Source organism: Rhinolophus ferrumequinum, chromosome 4 (genome assembly GCF_004115265.2).
Source record: "Rhinolophus ferrumequinum isolate MPI-CBG mRhiFer1 chromosome 4, mRhiFer1_v1.p, whole genome shotgun sequence".
NCBI classification, from domain to species: domain Eukaryota; kingdom Metazoa; phylum Chordata; class Mammalia; order Chiroptera; family Rhinolophidae; genus Rhinolophus; species Rhinolophus ferrumequinum.
The window spans coordinates 93651598-93671895 of NC_046287.1; the positions used below are offsets into that span (position 1 = coordinate 93651598).

General features: G+C 39.0%; 1 protein-coding gene across 5 annotated transcripts in view; it reads left to right on the forward strand.

The window, feature by feature from the left end:
- DCLK1 (doublecortin like kinase 1) overlaps positions 1-20298 on the forward strand; it is a 315147-nt gene that overhangs the window by 230897 nt on the left and 63952 nt on the right. For 2 of the 5 annotated variants that reach the window (XM_033103774.1, XM_033103773.1), the window contains exon 6: positions 6553-6647. In XM_033103774.1, coding sequence (XP_032959665.1) covers positions 6553-6647 — 95 coding nt within the window. Of the gene's footprint in view, positions 1-5449; positions 5633-6552; positions 6648-11497; positions 16371-20298 lie in introns of those variants that run through there. The other 3 variants (XM_033103776.1, XM_033103777.1, XM_033103775.1) reach the window with 3 other exon arrangements.

Below are 20298 nucleotides of genomic sequence, written 5' to 3' on the forward strand. Positions count from 1 at the left end.
GTCCAAGGGGCAGACAGCTTTGAGATGGAGCGAGAGACCAGAAATGTTCAATGCTTAGAAGTCTAGTAGCATGAGAACCAAAAGGAGGTCATAGGATTTGGCAGCAAAGACACCACTGGGAACCTGTAGCAAGACCAGAGGTCTGGGGGCATCTTTTGGGCATGGTGTCCCCTGGGGGTCATTGTGGGACTGCTCCAGGGCTGACTCCCAGGCTTAACTCTAAGGGGAGGCTGTCCTGTGATACCTGGTAGGGTGGGGGCAAAGCACCCACCGGGCGACCAAGAGGGCCGCAGAGCCGGTCCTGCAATCCCAGGACCATCATCCACCTTGATCCAAGGTGCCCTCAGCACCTGATTCCCTCATGATAACCACAGCCTCTTCTGGAATCCCCACGGACACATTTTCATAATTTTACATCGAAGGATTCCAGATGATCCTGTTTTAATGTTGAATTAAATATCTTTTTCCTTTTACCCAGGAATCATCTTTGACTCCTTTTCCCTTCCCCTTCTATGTCAAATTTGTCACCGGTCTCCTTGGCTCTTCCTCTGTCATGCTGTTCTAAGATTCCGCTATTTCACAGGCTACAGACACCACTAGCTGGCCTCCTCCCTGCATTGGTCCTCTGCCCCTTACCTCTGCCCTGCACACCAAGGTCAGATTTGTTGCCCTTACTTTCTTTCTGCCAATAAAGTCTCAGCTCCTTATTCTCCTCTGAAGAACTACCTTGATTTGGCCACAGTCTTCCTGTCTAGCCACATCTGCCACTTCTCCTCTGGATTTTTGCTCTATTCTATAAATCAATTTAAATCTTCACCAGGTATCCCTTTTCCATCTCTAACCATTATTGCTAGAAGTCTTCCTCTGTTACTTTAGCTGTCAAAAGGGCACATTCCCAATTTGACTCCAGTGACCTCTGTGAAACGTTCCCTGATCACCTCACTGTTCCTTCCCACAGTGGGTCTTTCCTTTTCCCACAGAGGGTCTTTCCCACCTCTAAGATCCTGTGCCGATGGATTTGGCTCCCAGTGTACAGGTGAAATATTGTATCATCCTAGTAGGCTGTTAGGTTTCTGAGAGCAGGAGTTCTTTACACATTCTGCAGTGCTTCCACATTCATGGCAACTGTTGGGTAAATGTTGAGCAGATGAGTGAACGGAGAAATACTAGGATCTGTTCAAGTTGCTTAGATTTCCTGAGGTTCAAGGGCCTTTTGTGTAAATGTTTATTTTAAAAAAAATCAGAGCCATGTCCTTTTCTCCATCCCCACTCTTTCTATTGACTTCCCACTTCCTATTATTCTCAGAAGATAGTCCCTTTGAATTGAACCCATTGTCCCAGTTTAAGACGAGAATGTAGACAAATGGAGAAAGTCAAGGTTCCACCTCTCCTCTCAGCTGAGCCACTATGAAGACAGAATTAGGAAAAAGCATCTTCTCCCAAGAGTCTCCGCCTGCCATTAGATAGTTATCTTTTTCTCTTTGCCTCAGTTGGCTCCATCTGTTTTTCTTTCTGTTTTTGTTTCTCTCAATAATGTGACAAGCAATGGACAAAGGCTGGGAAAAAGATTTAGAGTATCTACAGCCTCCTCCATGATCAGAGAGTGAAGGAAAATCCAAGGCAAGCAGCCAGATCTCCCCAGCAACGTGCCTGAATCACCACCCCACTGAATACACAGTCGGACACCCATATGTATGCAAATACGTTCCCTCCTCATAAATAAATGAGCTACCTCAAGTGCAGAAAGAAGATAGGGAAAGAGCAAAGTAGATGTTCATGCCCCAAAAGTTACTTACCTTGTAATTGTAATTAGATGGTCTTGCTTAGAGATTGCTTTAATTTCAGGATGAGTCTGAGACATTTGAACATTTAGCTTTCATTTGATGTCTGAGACTTAAAAGAATGCAACTGTAAAGAGAAGAACACTTTAAGTTCACAAAGAAGTTGCTAAACTATTGTATACATGAGCCTAAAGTCATTTAAAAGGAGCAATGAATTAATAAAAGTAAGCCAAGTATTTCCAAATTATAGAATGTTTTAGTAACTTTCATATTCAATGATAAGTTTTGGGTGACAGGGACCAGCGGATAGTCAGGCACACAGTAAGTGCATGCTGTGTGTACCAACTGGTTGATTACAGAACCCCGAATTCATGGCTCCAATGAGTAACATAGAGTGGGATCACCTATCTTAAATGAAGGAAAAGGTGAGGCGAGATCTGTCATGAGAAGTAATGTGCCGTGACCAATCCATACTGTTGTGTCCTTGGTGGGACTAGGTGGTGGCCAAGTTGAAAAAAAGAGAGGACCGTGGAAGAGGGATGGTAGACGTCAGCTTCACAGACTTTTTTCCACAGCTCTTTGGTGGCCAGACATGTAATTGGGTCCTCAGGGGATTGGTGAATAATCCAACCTAAAGTTTAGCACCTGTCATTCAGGAAGTAACAAGCGGAGCAAGAGATAGAGGGTTTAAGGAGAATATACCTGACAGACCTGAGCAAAGGAAACCAGAACTCGGTCTAAAGGGGTGAATTTGATAAGTATTTTAGTAATTCAGACGTTAGTGACTTCAGCCTGAAGTAATTGTTAGGCCCACTTTACCATTTGCAAACAACCTTGTGAAGTTAAATGTTTCCCATTCGAGATAAAGAATTGTTTAATAAAGCCCTATGTAAAGTAAGGCCATTTGTTAGTTGCAGTTTAATAAGTTCTGTTAAATAAGTGACAAAACCCTTTTTTATTGGCATTCAGGGATTTCTGGTATTACAGGCTAAAAAGCAGCTAAACTCAATAAGTATGTCAAACTTAGGAAATAAATTTATTTATTCTGACAGTGATTCAACAATAAGGTGTGGGATGTTTTCTGGGTGTCAAGAGCCGTTTTAAGAAATTGCTAATGCTTTTTACGTGGCCAAGAGGAAGAGTTTGAACAGAACTCTGACCCTAAGAATACAGGCCGTTCCCAACTTTCAAGCAGGTTGTGTTCCAAACATGTTTGATTGTAAATGACTTGTTTGGCAGTCAAGCTTCATTTTTCCAGAGAGATGAGGCACAAATAGATGCCTGAGCTCAGTGGCTTTGAATGAGGGATGCAGGTCCGAGTGCCCCGGTGGACAGAGACCATTAATTCGGAAGCCCTTCATTATGCCACCCCTGCCTACCCCTCCTGCATCCTAATGCATAAGGCTCTGTCATCTGTTCCTGTCATCTGCTGAGCTAACAGTTTTAGGTCTCTTAACACACCACACTTGCTCCGTCGTCCATAGCCAGCCATGAAACAGGTAGTCTCTCACCTTGGCATACTTCTCCTTTATCGTGCTTTACCCTCCCTCACCTGGCGAACTCCTACTAATACTTAGGTTCTGGCTCCATTGTCCGCTAACCTTTCTGTACGGCGTGGGCCAACCTTGACCCCACAGATTGTTAGGATTCCAACAGCAACACCCACTACTTCCCCTCTCAAAATACTTTACTGTGATGACTAGTTTGGTGACCTGATTTCCCTGAAGGCTAGAAGGTTGGTGAAGAGTGCATTTTTGGATTGCCTAGATTAGATCTCCAGCTCTACCCTGTATCAAGTTGCTTATCATCTTTATGCCTCGGTTTCCTCATCTGTAAAATGATACTGCCTGCCTCACAAGTTATTGTGAGAGTTAAATGAGAATATATACATACATATATGTACATATATATATATACACATGTATGTGTGTGTGTGTTTATATATACATATAGCATACACACACACACACACACACACACACACACACACACACACACACCAGGGGTGCCAAAAAAATGTATACAAGTGGACACTTTTTCAACGTCCCTCAAGCAGTAGTTCTCCATAATCAGAAGTGTCTGGACACTGATGGTAACCACTTTGAGCACCTCTGGTAATTGCAAAAGTCAAACATGACTTGTAGTCATCTTTTGTTATTGGCATATATTATTATAATTTTAATACAGTTTTCCTTTCTTAAAGTGTGTGTATATTTTTTGGCATCCTGTGTGTGTGTGTGTGTGTGTGTGTGTGTATGTGTGTGTAGTTTAAGTATATTAACTTCTCCATAGAAAATAAATTCTTCAATAAACTGAGATGCACACATAATGAGCAGTTACTAAACACGCTGTTTGTTATATTATTTTGCTTTTTTAAAGCAAGGTATTCCTAAAGTTATTTTCACTTTCTTTTTTCCCTTTTTTTCCCCCATTGACGTGATAAGAGTAGTCTCAATATTTAAAACTATCAATACTGGGGGCGGCCAGATGGCTCAGTTGGTTAGAGTGTGAGCTCTGAACAACCAGTTTTCCAGTTCAATTCTCACATGGGCTAGTGAGCTGCGCCCTCCACAACTAGATGGAAGACAAAGAGCTGCCGCTGAACTGCCGGAGGGGTGGCCGGATGGTTCAGTTGGTTAGAGCACAAGCTCTTAACAAGAAGGTTGCAGGTTCATTTCCCACATGGGATGGTGGGCTGTGCCCCCTGCAACTAAAGATGGAAAATGGTGACTGGACTTGGAGGTGAGCTGCGCCTCCAAGTACAACGACTTGACTTGGAGCTGATGGGCCCTGGAGAAACACACTGTTCCCCAGTTAAAAAATAAAAATGTCAATACTGTGTTTGCTTCCCCATTTGCTCATTTCCCCCCAATCTGTGTAGCCTTTAGGTGTGACATAAAGACGTAAAGTGAGCAAAGAAGATATTGCATTCTTGAAACCTGTTTTTCAGCCATATCCTGGGTGTCTCTTGCTTATTGGTTTATTAGCTATAGATTCTGCCTCTACCGACAGCTCTTTAGTCTTTGCCTATTTCACAGCCCTTTCCGTAGAGGTTACTGACTGGGAAGTCCAGTGCAAAGAGGGCTGAGCATCAAGCTCAGTACAGAAAGGACTGTAGGATGTAAGCAAATTAAAGCATTCTCAGTGCTTCCTACTTCAAGCTGTCAAAGAAAGAAAAAAAAAAGTTTGCTTTGGTATTTTTTTTTTTGAGTCACCAAATACATTGCAAAGGCAAAATTACATATTAGTGCAATGTGGGTTATATTACATTTTTTAAAGGTCTTTGGAGATGACAAAACAAAGACCTTCCCACTTTCATGGGCCCTAATAATGTTTTGTGCAAACACTGTGTATGAAAAATCAATAAACATCCTACTGTACCATTGAATTTTGTGAAGATGTACTGAGTACCCACTAGTTAGCAGGCTTTAGAAGAGTTACTGTCATTTTGATTTTCATATGAGTCATTGGGTCTCTTGCCCCCAGAGGCACTTTGTTATGATTCAGCACAAAGTACTGAAAGGTCTCCGGCTTCCGGGAGTTAGTGGTGTTGGGGTGGGGGTAGCAGTGGCTCCGGGTTGGCATGAGGCTTAATTGACACCTTTGATGTAGCCTAAGCCAGAACCCGCACCTCCCACTGCTGGTTGGGAGACGTCAGCCTTACGCAGAAAAGGCATCTGCTGATGAAGCCTGCATCTCATTCAGTCTGCCTGGGAGCAGCCTTAGCCATCCTTAACTAATCCACCTGCTTCCCTCCCATTTCCCCGTGCTGGGCTAAGTGCTGGGAAGCGATTTTGCCTTTTGCCTTAGTTCAAACACTAAGACTGTGTCCATGTTAGAGCTCATAGAAGGTAAGTTAAATGCATTCTTGCTCTCACTTTCAGAAAATGTTTCTTATGTACCTTCCAGGATGTGTGTGTGTGTGTGTCTCATGGTTAATTCTTTTTCACTGACTGTGGATGTAATGCATGTAAAAATGTTCTCATTTTTATGGGTAAGATAATGGTGACATTATATATCTTTATAAACTCATTTCTTTAAGTGTTTTTTATTATTACTCAGAGGAAAGAATTGCTTACTTGAGTTCTGTGGCTTTGATTCAGTTTAGTGATAATGTTGTATGAAAATCTTAATAATCGGGTAAAATTTCAGTGATTTAAACCTGTTAGAAAGCAGCTTTTATTTTTCAACCATGTAAAGACAGATGGAGAGGAATTCCCGAGTGTCTGTGCCTGTTACTTTGTTCTGTTGAGGGCAGGTCCTTCAGAGTTTAGGCTAAGGAGATATACAGGGCAGAAGTGGATGCAGGAACTTCTAGAAGTCAGTTCTTAACTATAAAAAGACAGTGATTCAGTTGCACAAATCACTGAGAATATCACTTGTGAACTGTGCTAATATGTACTCCCACTGGGTGTTACTGGGAAGCTAAACTAAAGAATTAAGGACGAATCTCATAGAAAACGTCCCACATCCCCCAGATCCCTTTTGGTACCGTTAAAGGCATCAATAATACATTCATTGGGAAAGTTGTGAAAAGTACAGTTTAAACATTTTTAATGTAATCTACTGCTATATTAAACACAGGATTAATAAAACAGTGAATTTCTGAAGAAGGTATTCCCTGAAGCTTTTTCTCAGGACCACAGATAAAAAGGTGTCTGGAATTTTAGCAAATGCTCCTCTGTAGTTGTTTATTTCTCTGAGAAGTTGATTTGTCCTGAAATGTCCTTAATGTGCCATTTTTCCTCTCTGTGATTCTTTGTACTTCTAGTTAATGGAACCCCTGGTAGTCAGCTCTCCACTCCGCGCTCAGGCAAATCGCCCAGCCCATCACCCACCAGCCCAGGAAGCCTGCGGAAGCAGAGGGTAAGGAAATAAGCCAGCTCCTTGCTTATGACCTGTCTGAGCCTTGGTGCAGAATGGCACAGGTGCCAGCAAATAGCTCTCTCATAATAGCGCTCTTGTCTCTAGGTAATAACCAGGTGAAGGCAGATGGTGACCAATAGCAGGGCCTTATTATACCCATGGTTTCTCTTAGCTTGCACTCAGGGCTTTTGCTTTCTCTGTAAGCTTCTCTAAATCTGAACTCGGAGAAGAATAAATGGTTGCTGCTTCATTTATAAACACCCCGCTCTTTTTGTCCTGTATCACAAAGACTTGGCTTTACTGGCACTGGTTTGTAAGCTTCCTTGGTTATAATGAGGAAGCATCATTATTATTAGCCTTCCTTAAGGAAGGAGAAGGAAAAGTGTCATTGTTGGAGGGGTCTGCAGGGTGAGGAGTTGCTTTGTGGCATAGAATGGTGGTCCAGAGTGGCTTAGGGTCCATGGAGCAGGGGCTGGGTACATATGACATGTGCTTTTGTGGAGGAAACCCACACTGAGCACCATGGTTTTTCATCACTACTTATTTTTTAGCTTCTCGTGTAGTAATGGAGAACTTGGCTGAGCTTGGAGACAAAAGTCAAAAAGTTACTGGAAACTGTTAGCTTCTCCATGCTAAGGAACGGAGTGAGGATTAGCTCTTCTTTCACAGTGGAAGACAGTTTTTAATCCCCTTACAACTGTTTGTCTTTCCCAGTAATACCAAGGCAAGACTGAAAGGAGTGGGAAGGGAGGAGGAAAAGGTGCAGCAGAGCACATGGAAAGCCTTTCAGTGTTCTGATTTCACAAGCGAGGTGGGGAGGAAGACATGCGCTTAGAAGGTGTTATCATGGTGCTCAGTCAATATTTTACTAAGCACGGGCTCCTTGGAGGCTTCTGAACTCAAAAACTAGCTGCTTGAATTTGGTTTCTTTTATTATGTGTTTTGAAATGAGACTTCTAAGTTCCTTAAATTTAAACTATAACCAAGTTGGAAGCTCCTCTGTTCAAACCTCCTGCCGAGGCTGTGTCTGCACACCACCATCTAAAAGTGGGGGAGGGGCATTCAGTCAGTCCCCAGTACGTTTCGAGCCTGTCCCACCAAACATCAGGTCGTATCGTCTTTCTCCACTGATCCTCCTGGCATCAGGTTTGACCTGTTGAGATTATTTGATGAGGCCTGGGGTTTGGCTCCAGCTCCTGCACTAATTGGCTGTGTTATCTTATCCTCTCTGGGACTCAGTTGGAAAAAACAAAAGAAAAAAAGATGCTCTTTCCAGATAGAAAATCCAATAATGCTATTTCAGTTCCATCTGAGTGTTTTCACTGTGGTTTTCTTCTTGCAGTCTACTTTTGCATTTTAACGTACAGGAGTCATAGTGAACTACTAAAAGAAGAATTGGCCAATTTAATTTCATCTCCTAAATGTTTATCCTTGAATGGAGGAAGGGGTAGTAGGGTGATTGTTTTCTTATAAATATTACCCAGTGAGGTCCCCATCTATGGGAACAGCCACTAGATATAGCAGAGAAGGGGTACTTTTTCACAGAACATTCTCTCTTTTGAAGTGTATACTTTGGAGAGTACACCTGGCATAGAAATTCCTCTTTATCCTTTGAGGTTATTAAACTCAGATTCAGGATTTAGCTCATGCTTTGTTGTGGAGATTAAATTAGAGTTATTGTGAATCCCTGCCATAGATCTGAGCTTCTCACCCCACTTGCTTATTGTGCAGAGCTCTGTCTTGGGGACATTAAGTGCTTTGTTCAATGGTACCTTTGTTTGCAGAATGAGGCCAGAATTTACTTCTTCTGTCCTCTGTATTCTCTACTTCACTATTATTTTGTCCAACTGAGGCAGAATATTTCCTTCCAGCTACTAGCAGCTGTGTGCCCAGTGGCTTACGTAATTAACATTGTCAACACTTGGGAAATGATAATAAGGGGTGGTTCTCTTACAGAGACTTCATTTTGTCATTTAAACCAGCAATGCAAGCAACACAATCAAGAGGGAGAAACAACCCTATTTGGTTTAGGGAGATAAGGGTTAACCGTCATGTGCAAACATTTATTAAGCACAAGTTGTGATCAGAGCACTGGATAATTCACAGATGGCTTAGTTTCTAGGCTTTAGAATTGGGTCCATAAAAGAACATCCTCCACTCATGCCCCATGTCAGTGGACGGGTACATTCCCGTTCATGCCCCATGTCAGTGGACGGGTACATTCCCGTTCATGCCCCACGTCAGTGGACGGGTACATTGCCCTTCATGCCCCACGTCAGTGGACGGGTACATTCCCACTCATGCCCCATGTCAGTGGACGGGTACATTCCCGTTCATGCCCCATGTCAGTGGACAGGTACATTCCCGTTCATGCCCCACGTCAGTGGACGGGTACATTGCCCTTCATGCCCCACGTCAGTGGACGGGTACATTCCCACTCATGCCCCATGTCAGTGGACGGGTACATTCCCCTTCATGCCCCACGTCAGTGGACGGGTACATTCCCCTTCATGCCCCACGTCAGTGGACGGGTACATTGCCCTTCATGCCCCACGTCAGTGGACGGGTACATTCCCACTCATGCCCCACGTCAGTGGACGGGTACATTCCCCTTCATGCCCCACGTCAGTGGACGGGTACATTCCCACTCATGCCCCACGTCAGTGGACGGGTACATTCCCCTTCATGCCCCACGTCAGTGGACGGGTACATTGCCCTTCATGCCCCATGTCAGTGGACGGGTACATTCCCACTCATGCCCCACGTCAGTGGACAGGTACATTCCCCTTCATGCCCCATGTCAGTGGACGGGTACATTCCCACTCATGCCCCACGTCAGTGGACGGGTACATTCCCCTTCATGCCCCATGTCAGTGGACGGGTACATTCCCACTCATGCCCCATGTCAGTGGACGGGTACATTCCCCTTCATGCCCCATGTCAGTGGACGGGTACATTCCCCTTCATGCCCCACGTCAGTGGACGGGTACATTCCCACTCATGCCCCATGTCAGTGGACGGGTACATTCCCCTTCATGCCCCATGTCAGTGGACGGGTACATTCCCACTCATGCCCCATGTCAGTGGACGGGTACATTCCCCTTCATGCCCCATGTCAGTGGACGGGTACATTCCCACTCATGCCCCATGTCAGTGGACGGGTACATTCCCCTTCATGCCCCATGTCAGTGGACGGGTACATTCCCACTCATGCCCCTTGTCAGTGGACAGGTACATTGCCCTTCATGCCCCATGTCAGTGGACGGGTACATTCCCACTCATGCCCCATGTCAGTGGACGGGTACATTCCCGTTAGTACCCCATGTCAGTGTCTGGGTATATTCCTGTTCATGCCTCATGTCAGTGGACGGGTACATTCTCAGCTGCTTTAGCAAGAGGACCTTTCAACTTGGTGTGGAGGCAACTTCATCAAAATAACCCCTCCCAGTTAAAATGGGCCTTGAATATCCCCCCAAAAACTAATCCTATTTCAAATTTGGCTAATGTTCTTCTCAAATGGTTGGCTATACTCCTATGCAGGAAATACTGAAATAAGCGAAAGATGGCAAATGCTAAAAGAAGACATTTCAATGAATAAATTAACTCTTTTTATTGCAAATTGGAAAACAGTAGCGACTTCTATTTTTCTCTCTGTGTTGCCTAGCAACATGGACAGGAAAATTACTTGGCGGCCCCCCAACACACACACACACACACACACACTCCCTACCTCATTTTAAAAGACAGGAATGTAAGTTGTTTCTTTAAAAGCAATATTGAGAAATTTGACCACTTTCTTCACAAATCAAACATATTAATTATGATGATTTAATCAGCTTTTTGTTTCTTCCCTTCAAGTCATGTTTTTTTAATGTTATCTCTCTTAGAATAGTTATGTACAATAAGAGTTCACATGCCAGGTATTTTTCTTCATAAAAGTATTGGTGTCAATGTACCAGGGAACCTCCCTATTTTCACAAAACAGTGATTTAAATTACTGTCTAGAAGCATTTGACTGGTCACAGAAGCAGATATTGGAAGATCTTTTTCATCCATGAACTTTTTTGGGTCCCGTTTCTTAATATATCAGAAAGCAATGTGTCGTGTAGGTTGAATGAAGCTCCCCATTACACTCCCACGTTGCTGACTTTTGTGGAGTATCTGATCACTCCGGTGATGTGAGGAGTGGGAGGTACAAAATAGAAAAGAAGCCAGGATTCTAGACACTCTGCAGATCTGAGCTGGTTGCCTGGTTACCAACAGAGAGATCTCATAGCAGAAAGGGGCCGAGAGGAAAAATGGGGAAGTGATAGATGAGTGGTTGGGGAACCAGGGAAGAATATTGGGAAGGGAGGTAGGTCAAGTCTACGTTCTTTCTGTCTTCCAAGCAGAATTTGAAAAGGCACTGTTCATTGGGTTTATGCAATACTCAGTGCAACACTTGAGTTGCTGCTCTGGGACCAGAATTTGCTGAAAGCCAGCTAGGGCTCCTAATAAGTTATTTTGTGAGGTAAGCATGTTCCTCTTCTACCCAGAATAGGAAGAAAGTGTTCATGGAAGACTAGCCTAGACACATAGAAGCATTGCTAGACCTCAGGGGCTGTAAAATTCAACTGGACACAAAGGAAGGCAAAAGCTCCTGAGCAGTTCAAATCAACAAGGCAAAATATTTTTGTCTTTTTAGATGGTTTCTCAATATTATCTTTCCTCTTATTCAAATTTGGTGACGCTAAAAGATCTAGTGATATTAGACATCAGGGATGCTATTCAATATTGCTCCACTCCTAAGAGAGCCATGGGGCACCCAAGAAAGCCAAGTAAACAAATCTATACCGCCCTTCATCTTACAGGACCTGTACCGCCCCCTCTCTTCGGATGATTTGGATTCAGTAGGAGACTCAGTGTAAAAGAGACAAAGGAGCAATGTATATGGTTTGTGATTGGGTGAAGGTTTCACATTTCCTAAGCAAAAGTCTAACAACAAAATACACAAAAAAGTTTTGCATACTTTGAAATTATGAAGCCCAAATCATATAAAAGTAAATATATAGGCATTTTATATTCATGATGTTGATCCTTGAAGCAGATTGATTTTTATGCCTCCTACAATGATTTGGTTGGGGGAGCTTGAACACAAACGCACTCAATTGCTGAGGTTTTTGGACAAGGCCTGGCTCCAGATTACTTTCATAAATAGACCCAATCAATATTGAGTATAAGAACACACTAATGATGTAGTAATACAGAATCATAATTTCTGTGTGTAGGGTTTTCATTTTAATCACAAGTAGATGTGTAGGTACAATTTTTCTATACTTTCAGTCAAGCAGATTAAAATGGCACTAGAAGACATTTTTTTCTTAAAGTTAAATTCTTTTTAAAATTTAGATTGCCGGTTTTTTAAAGGTCCTTTTACAAAATAATAAAGGTATTTAAGTAGATTTTTTTTTCTTCCTAGTCAGTAGACAAAGCTACTTATCATTTTGTGGGTTAATAGAATTGAAGAAAAACGTCAAGCACACACCCATAAAGACTCTAACATCAGGCATTAGGAATTTCCTTGTTTTTGTTGTCAAGCACGTTTAATTTTTAAACTTATCTTTCATTGGAAACAGCATAAAAATATAGCTTAAACTACATACTAACATAAAGAACTATAAATTGTATAATTCCTCCCACAACCATATATGTAGTTTTTCAAATGTGTGAAGACTGAAGCTAGGAAACTTTTTTTTCTTTTTTTACACACAGACCTAAAAAAATGTGTCTGTACTTCTTCCAAAAATTCAATTTGAAAAGCAAAATTCTTTTAAATGGTGCTGTATAAAGCAGGCCCCAAATATCCAAATCTCCATTCCAAGAAATCCTGGATCTTGCTGGTTTCATATGCAAAACTCCTTTTGTGTTAAACCAAGTAAGTCTGTGATTATAATCCATTGTTAACATTAACCTACTAATTCTGCTCTTCTAGTCCTCTTTGTAAAAATTATAGTCAGCTTTGCTTAAACATAAAATAATTATTTTAAAATCTGAATGTTAAATTAATTTAATGTGTATGGTCTATTGTATTTAAGCCATATCCTAGTGATCATTTAGTTTTACTAGTTCAAACACTAACAATTTGAGACTTGTGAAGCATGGTTTTGATATTCTATAGGCTTGACATATCTCAGTAGGTGATAAATTAAAAATGTATGATGCCATTTGGAGGCTTTTACTTGAGTTTTTTTTTTTCTTCTTCAAATTTTCCTTGAAAACTGAATTTAGAAACAAAATGTTTGATTCAAGATGGAGAGAAATTCAGTTGTCATATACTGTTTTAAATGGTACCAATTTATCTCCTTGATAAATTCCTCAACAATCAAATTTTACCATCTGGTTTATAGTTACATATGTTACCATCTTACTTTGCAAGCGAAAAAATATTTCAACCAAAAGAAGAAAAAAAAATGTTCAGGCAATCTACCAGCATTTGAAAACTTAGCCTTATAATAATTAGTGCCTATTATCCTGTCTGTTGGAGAGAAAGACACTTCTCTGGCAGGTTATTCGAGAACCACAAACTGAACCTTCCATCTTGAAAGAACAGTTCATAATAATACCTGTTCCAGACTTCAGGTTTTAAAACTGTTTCCAATAGCAATGAACAGAGACTCCTGCTGAGATCAAAAGGCTGCTTTGTTTTAGCTGAAACAGTAAACATCTGTGAAGTTGCCTGTGCTGGTGTCTGTTCTAGTTATGTCTTTGTAAAATGCATTACTTAATACAGTTGAGTCCATAAAAGATTAGTATGTATTTGACTGAGCTGTCAAAAATGCAAAGAAAGCAGTGGAACAGTTAACTTAAATCTGGTGGGGTCAGATGGTCCAGAAGAAAAATAAATTCCAATAATTTTAACTTCCCTGCACTGTCAATCTTATGGACAACTACTGCTTAGAAAGGTCCAATAAATGCTATTTGTTCTGGATAAGTGGCAGATACTACCAATTGATATGAAGCCCATGGCTTTGTTTAGACACGGCAAAAAGAAACTGGACTTGTACTAATTGACGATGGATATCATGGCCAACTTTCCATTCAAGCAGTTCCAAGGGAAATGCTATTCCACAGCATTTAATCTTTGAACATATGACTTTTATTAAAGGACTGTTCAGGGGCAATATATATCATTTACTTTTTGAAACTGAAGTCCCTCAGAGATTGAAACAGCACACCATTTATAGACTTTGAGATCTCTTTCTATGCAGAGCATAATTCCATTATACTATAGCAGAAATTTAAAAAATTCTTAGCAACAAATCAGAAGTTTTCAGTTCATTGGTGGAACCAAATTGATGATTTATAGGCAGTTAAGATTTACTTACTTATAGAATTCCTTTAAAAAAATTAGACACTGAATTTTAAAATTGTTCTACTGAGCAGGAGAGGACTCCAGCAAAAGCCATGCATTTTTGTCCTTACGATAAACCTTAAATGTGCTGTGAAGACACTGCTCTAGTTAAAAGTTTGAAAGTTTTTCATTTGCACTCACTTTTTTCTTAGACATCACAGAAAACGATATGATACATATTTCCCTGCTTTCAGCATTTTAGAAATGTAAAACCTAATAATATGTCAAGTGTGAAGTTCAGTGTGCACTCAAAAGACTGGTTCTGAAAGCCACGTGGTTTGTTTCTTCTTTGTCTTTCTTCATCAGTTAAGTGGCGGGATTGGGGGGGTTGTTGGGGGTGAAACCACAATGTTTCTATACTGTCTTAGGCTTTTAAGAGTGTCAGGTCCACCCATCTGTACACATCCCTGTGTTTATATATTGGCTCATCTAAATATTAAAAAAAAATCATATTTTCTAAAAACATTTTGAACCAGCGTTTATGTACTGTATGTGTTTCCTATGTTATCCAGCATGGTATTTTGGTTGCATCCACTGCAGCTCTATACACGATTAGGCTCTTTTTATTTTTTTTTTTAATTTGAAAATAATAAAGTCTAAAAACCACATTTCTTAATACAAATGAATGAAAATATAGAATAATGTTCCTGAAAACTAATTCCATATATTTTAGCCATTGGACTGTGAAATTTTTCATATGTGGCCATATATCTATACAGGTGTTGTGGGTGTTTCTGTAAATTTGCAGGACTTAGTGTGTATATGGGTGTACTTACATAAGTATGTGAGTATGTGTATAGACCATAAGGAATAAAGTATGGCATTTGTGACACAGCCTTATAAGTTACTGGCTCTTGTGGAATTATTTGTAAAACCTTAATGTCACACATTGGCTATGTGGCATATTAGTCAGAGCATGTTTAATTTCGAAAGTAGTTTGCTAAACTATATGGCAAAACAGTCCAAATAGATGCACTGATTGATTTTTTAAAAAAGATTGGAATCTAGATATACAAAAAATAATTGAAATTCAGACAAATCCAATATTGTGTTAACTATTAAATACAATCACACATTAATGTTTATATTGTTATGTCTCGATATTCAATTATTAAAATGAATACTATCACTGATGTTTCTCTAATGTGTGTATGTATTGATGACTTATAGTTGTCAATCAATATTTGCTAAAAAGTGAAATATTGTTTTATAGAGTTGGGAGTAGTTGAGTACCATACATTAAAACATAAATAAAGGAGAATCCAGCCTTTATTTGATTTGAAGTTTAATAAAAAAGCCAGATAACCTGTAAGGCGATTTTGTATGTTCTTTCAAAACACTGTTCTAAACTGTTGACATATTTTCAGTAGTAACTTTAATATACTTGCTATATGTGTGTATATATATCTATGAAACATATACACACTTGAAAATGTTCATTGAATGAATTTACTAGATATGCATACATTTGCCCCTTTATGCATATTTGCATTAGCCTTGCTAGTGTGTCTAATTGTGCATGTTAGTGATGCCTGTATTTGACTGAGATATCCCACAGAAATATAGTGTAAAAATTAGAGATATATTTAATTCAATATACCAATTGCCTGATGTGGTTTGTTATACTGTCAGCTGAAAAATATTTGTAATTTTGTGCCTGTAACGCATGTGGAAAAGATAGGAAATCTGAGGCTCTAGCTATAATTTTTAAGGGTGCATGATATATAGTGTCTTTAAAATGTGGTTTATTTTAGTAAAGATGATGGATAAATTCCAAGATAGTATAAATGACGCATGTAATACATGAGTGTTTGTATTATATATGGCCACAAAATGTCTTTGAAGCCAAGGTAGTAGGTATCTGAAAGGTCATGGACAAAGAACTATGAAAGTTAATTTTCTTGTGATCTGTTTTTTTTAGTTTATATTCATCAACAGCAAGGAACTGAGTTTATTTCATCTAAATACGTTTCATTTCAAAATACGTTATTGTTGTAAATTTGGATAAAATTTTTATGAAACAGTAGACATACTTTCTGCTTACAGTTTGACTTGCTTGGATATGTATTCTTTTAAAAAGAGCGTTTGGTGTTAAAAATGTTTTAAACAGCAATATGTTTAAATAATCCATCAATTGAGGCCATCAGCAGAGTTTTATAGAGCTAAATGATGAAATGTTTCATTGAACCATCCAATTTTGAAAGTTCCACCACTTTGTGCTGTGGTTTCCTTGTAAAACATTGTACTTTGTTTCACACTGGACCATGTTATTCCTCTCAAAGTTAACTTTGTGACACTTACCACCTTAGAATAACTATGTAATAAACAGGAAAAACCACCTATGTTGTTCAGTGAGTTTCTTTCAGAAAACTTGATAAATAGACATTGAAATTGAACTGACTGTGTGGGGAAGTGTTACCTTCATATTCATATTGCGTTTTTGTGACGTAACTAGCATCAGCAAGTGATACTTAAGATACTGTAGATTGGCATCACGTGATATCTAAAATATAGTATTATATTGACAACAACAACAAAATAAGACCATCTGATGAAGAATTGTGTTTCGGTTGGTTATACTAAAGTCATTAATGCACTTTTCTCTCTGGGTTGCCTTAAGGGTGAATTTGTCAGACAAACTGGCAACTGGTTGAAAAAAGAAATTAACATGCACTTTTTAAAACATACTGGCTGTCTCCTGGGGTTGAAGCCATTTTCCAAGGTCATATAATTTGCAGGGGGAAAGGCGCCTGTGTATGTACATACATGTGTGTATGCAAGATATTTTAAAAGCACTGAATGAATAAATATCTAAGATAAATAAATATATAAGAAAATAAATAATGATAATAATAAAACACTTGATTACCAAACTTGAATTTAGAGCCAACATCCATAATGTATTTCATTTATAATACGGTAGAAGGGAGAAAATAAAATTCTACTGACCTAAAATTCTACTGACCTATAAAAATATTTCATGTTCAAATTATTATATAAGTTCAAAATTCTGGTTTTAAATCTAAGATTTTTACCAGACACATTTTAACCTTAAAATTACTTTAATTCATTCTCTTTATGATTTCCATGATAACCTCAATGGAATCAATGCCTAAAGCCATAATGGTACAACTGGAAGGAATGTTTACAAATTTATGAAATTCCCAACTGTGTTTATACTTTATTAGTATAATAGAATTTAAAATAAAATGTAGCACGAGTCTGGAAAAAGAGCGAGCTCCCTTTATCACAGGTTGGGAATCCCATTTGAGGAGGAAATCATGGAGTGAATTATTTTATTGAGATGGGATAAACTACATGACTTCCTGGTCCCCTTCCAAGCTATGTTCCATGAAGAGTAACTCATAACAGAGAGTTTGTCATCCCTCCCACCACCACCTCCACAGCCTCTTCAAGACAAATGGTTCAGCCTCTGAAGTAGATTTTGGTCTAAGTGAGTGTAGTGACTGCAAAGGCAGGTTGAAGCAAAGCCTGCCTGATACAACAAAGTCGTAACTAAATGCATTTACTTTTGAAATCTTGGCTCTCGTGACTTCACTAAAATAGATTTAATGCCAATATTCCCATTTTCATTTTCTCTTTGTCGAAGTAAACCAATTTCATGAATAATAGTTCCTCAGTCTTTTAAAAACTTTGAGCAAATTTTTATGATAACATTTTTCAGTATTCACTCTTAGTTATACACATGATAGCTTACAGCATAACCTTTATTTAGGCTAAACATACTATGAAGAATTCAGACAAAGGAATTTGGAAAAAGCAATTACTTTTGTGCTTTGTTTCATATATTGAGGGCTTATTAGTTATTGTATATTGATGTCATCAACTTAGGGTTCTATACCTACTTGGAAAGTAAAGAAATGCATGGTTTTTCTACGTACACATAGAATCCCATGGGTTTCAAGCTTTCTACACCAAGATTGTGATTTTATTTTGTTATATGAGGTCATCTTTAGAGATTCTGTCAAGATCTCAAGTCAAGATCTCCAAGACGACTGTTTGAATTTGTTAAATATTTATTGGTTGTGTTGCCTATATAAAGTTGATCTGGTTGATTTCTAAATTTTTTTAAACCATTCTTCAGATTAATATTAACAAAGTAATAACTGTCTACCAAGACAAAATGCAAAGTGGAAATGATACATTTAACCATCCAAAGCTAAAATTATCTGGTGAGAGTTTTTCTACCTTGATTAGATCAATTGGGTCAATGGGATATTTTTGAAATCTTTATTCAGTGTGGACCCCAGCTGAGTGACACCATTAATACAAATGGCAAGAGTAACTTACACGATTTGTATTTAAAATGAACTGCTTTTTACTACATAGTCGTCAGGTACATCTTGGTAAAATGTGGTTAAAGCTGTTATGTCAGCTTTCTCACTTACTTCAAAAAGTGTGATATGTTCTCCATCTGTTATATGATCCCAAGTTAAATGGCTACACTTAGGATGTGTTCTTACTTAGGGCAGTGCTTTTATGAAGGTGTGCCATAAAAGCATCCAGGTGCCAGCAACCTGGCCACCTGGTTTCCATTAAATATTCTTGGAGGTGATGACATTTCAAATGTCACAATATATCTTAAAGCAGCTAATTGCATTAAATTATAAAATAACTATATGTTTTGAACTGTACCACCAGATGCCTTGGAATTAGCTAACTGATTAAAGCAAACACAAAATGTTATCCTCATACATATTATAAAATGGTTTACCTGCTCAGAAAAAACAAATAAGTAAATTTATTTTATTCATGAACATGCAAAAATATAAGTGGGCTTTTCAGCTTCATAAGTACAGGCGGATTAATCTCATTGGGTGAATTTTAAAGAACAAGAACATACACATTTTTCCTTTATTGTTTTCCGAATCCTTCGATCACATTTATGAACAGTAATCAAAATGAGCCAGCCCTGTCTAGGTTATATACTTAGGGTTAGTAGCAAGCGTACACAAAGAGCCATGCTGATTCCTGAATGACTTCAACTGGGAAAGAGAGCAACAGCACTAGGTGACAAAAACAGAATCCAAAAAATAAAAGGCTGGAAGGATAGGAATGTAATAAAGATGACAATGAACATGAATAAATGAGAAGTTTTAGACTTGATCTGAAACATCAACGTCCCACAACAGAATAGGGAGACCAGACATGACTGAGCCTCGTGTAAGGATAACACATTATGGTACTAATGATAAGCCAGTATGATTTGAAAGTACGTTAGTGTTTTCCTCACAAGGAAGAAAGCCTTATCCTTCTCTGCTGGTCAGGGTACACCTAGAATATTGCATTTATTTTGAGCACCATGTTTAACAAGACATATTGACAACTGGTGTGTGTCCACAGTAGGATGCAGGGGTCATGGGAGCCCTGTCACATGACAAACAACCGAAAAAACTGGGAATATTCAAATTGAAAAACAGAAGATACAGAAAGGGCCAGTAGCTATTTCCAATACCTGAAGCTCTGTCATATGAGAAATGGATTAGAACTATCCTGGGTGGCTCCAGAGGTGAAAACTAAGACCAATAAATGAAAATGTAGGGGCACATCATTTCAACATAACTTAAGGAAGAACTTCCTGTGACTCTATTAACAGTTAAGGGCTGCCTTTGGAAGTAATGTGTTCAGTAGTGGAGGTGTTTGGACAGAGGCCATTTGACCACATAGTTGGAAATTTTGTAGTAGGAATTTGGTTTCTGGATAGAAGTAGGGTGGAATAGGTAATATTTCAGGTCCATTCCAGTCTCTGTAATTCTTTGAATCCATGAGTGGTCATTGTCTTGGAAAGTATATAATGTTAACTATCTTCTTTGGGAGAAAGAAGACATGGCACCATTAGAATTCTAATACATTTATTTTACTCTATCTGAGCATAATAAGTAAAATGAGAACTTTTAATTTTCAGAGTACCTTATTTGTAATTAAGTTTTTCTCTTAAAACTTTCAGTCATCTGTCAACCTCAGACAGCATGAAATTTGAAATGATTTGGGGGTACATTTTCAAAACACAAACCTAAAGTTGAAAGTAAGCAATTGTAAACATAAGCAAACTTGTGTTAGCTCTGGGTTTTTTGTTTTTTTGTTTTTTTTTTTTTTTTTTTTTTTTTTTTTTTAACCAGAGTCAGAAAACCTTGAGGGGTTTTTGTTCATAAGACAGAGAAAACACAGCTGGTACTGTGGCAAGCATTCAGGCATCAGACATTTAGTGGCACTGTTGAAAATACAATTCATTAGCTGATA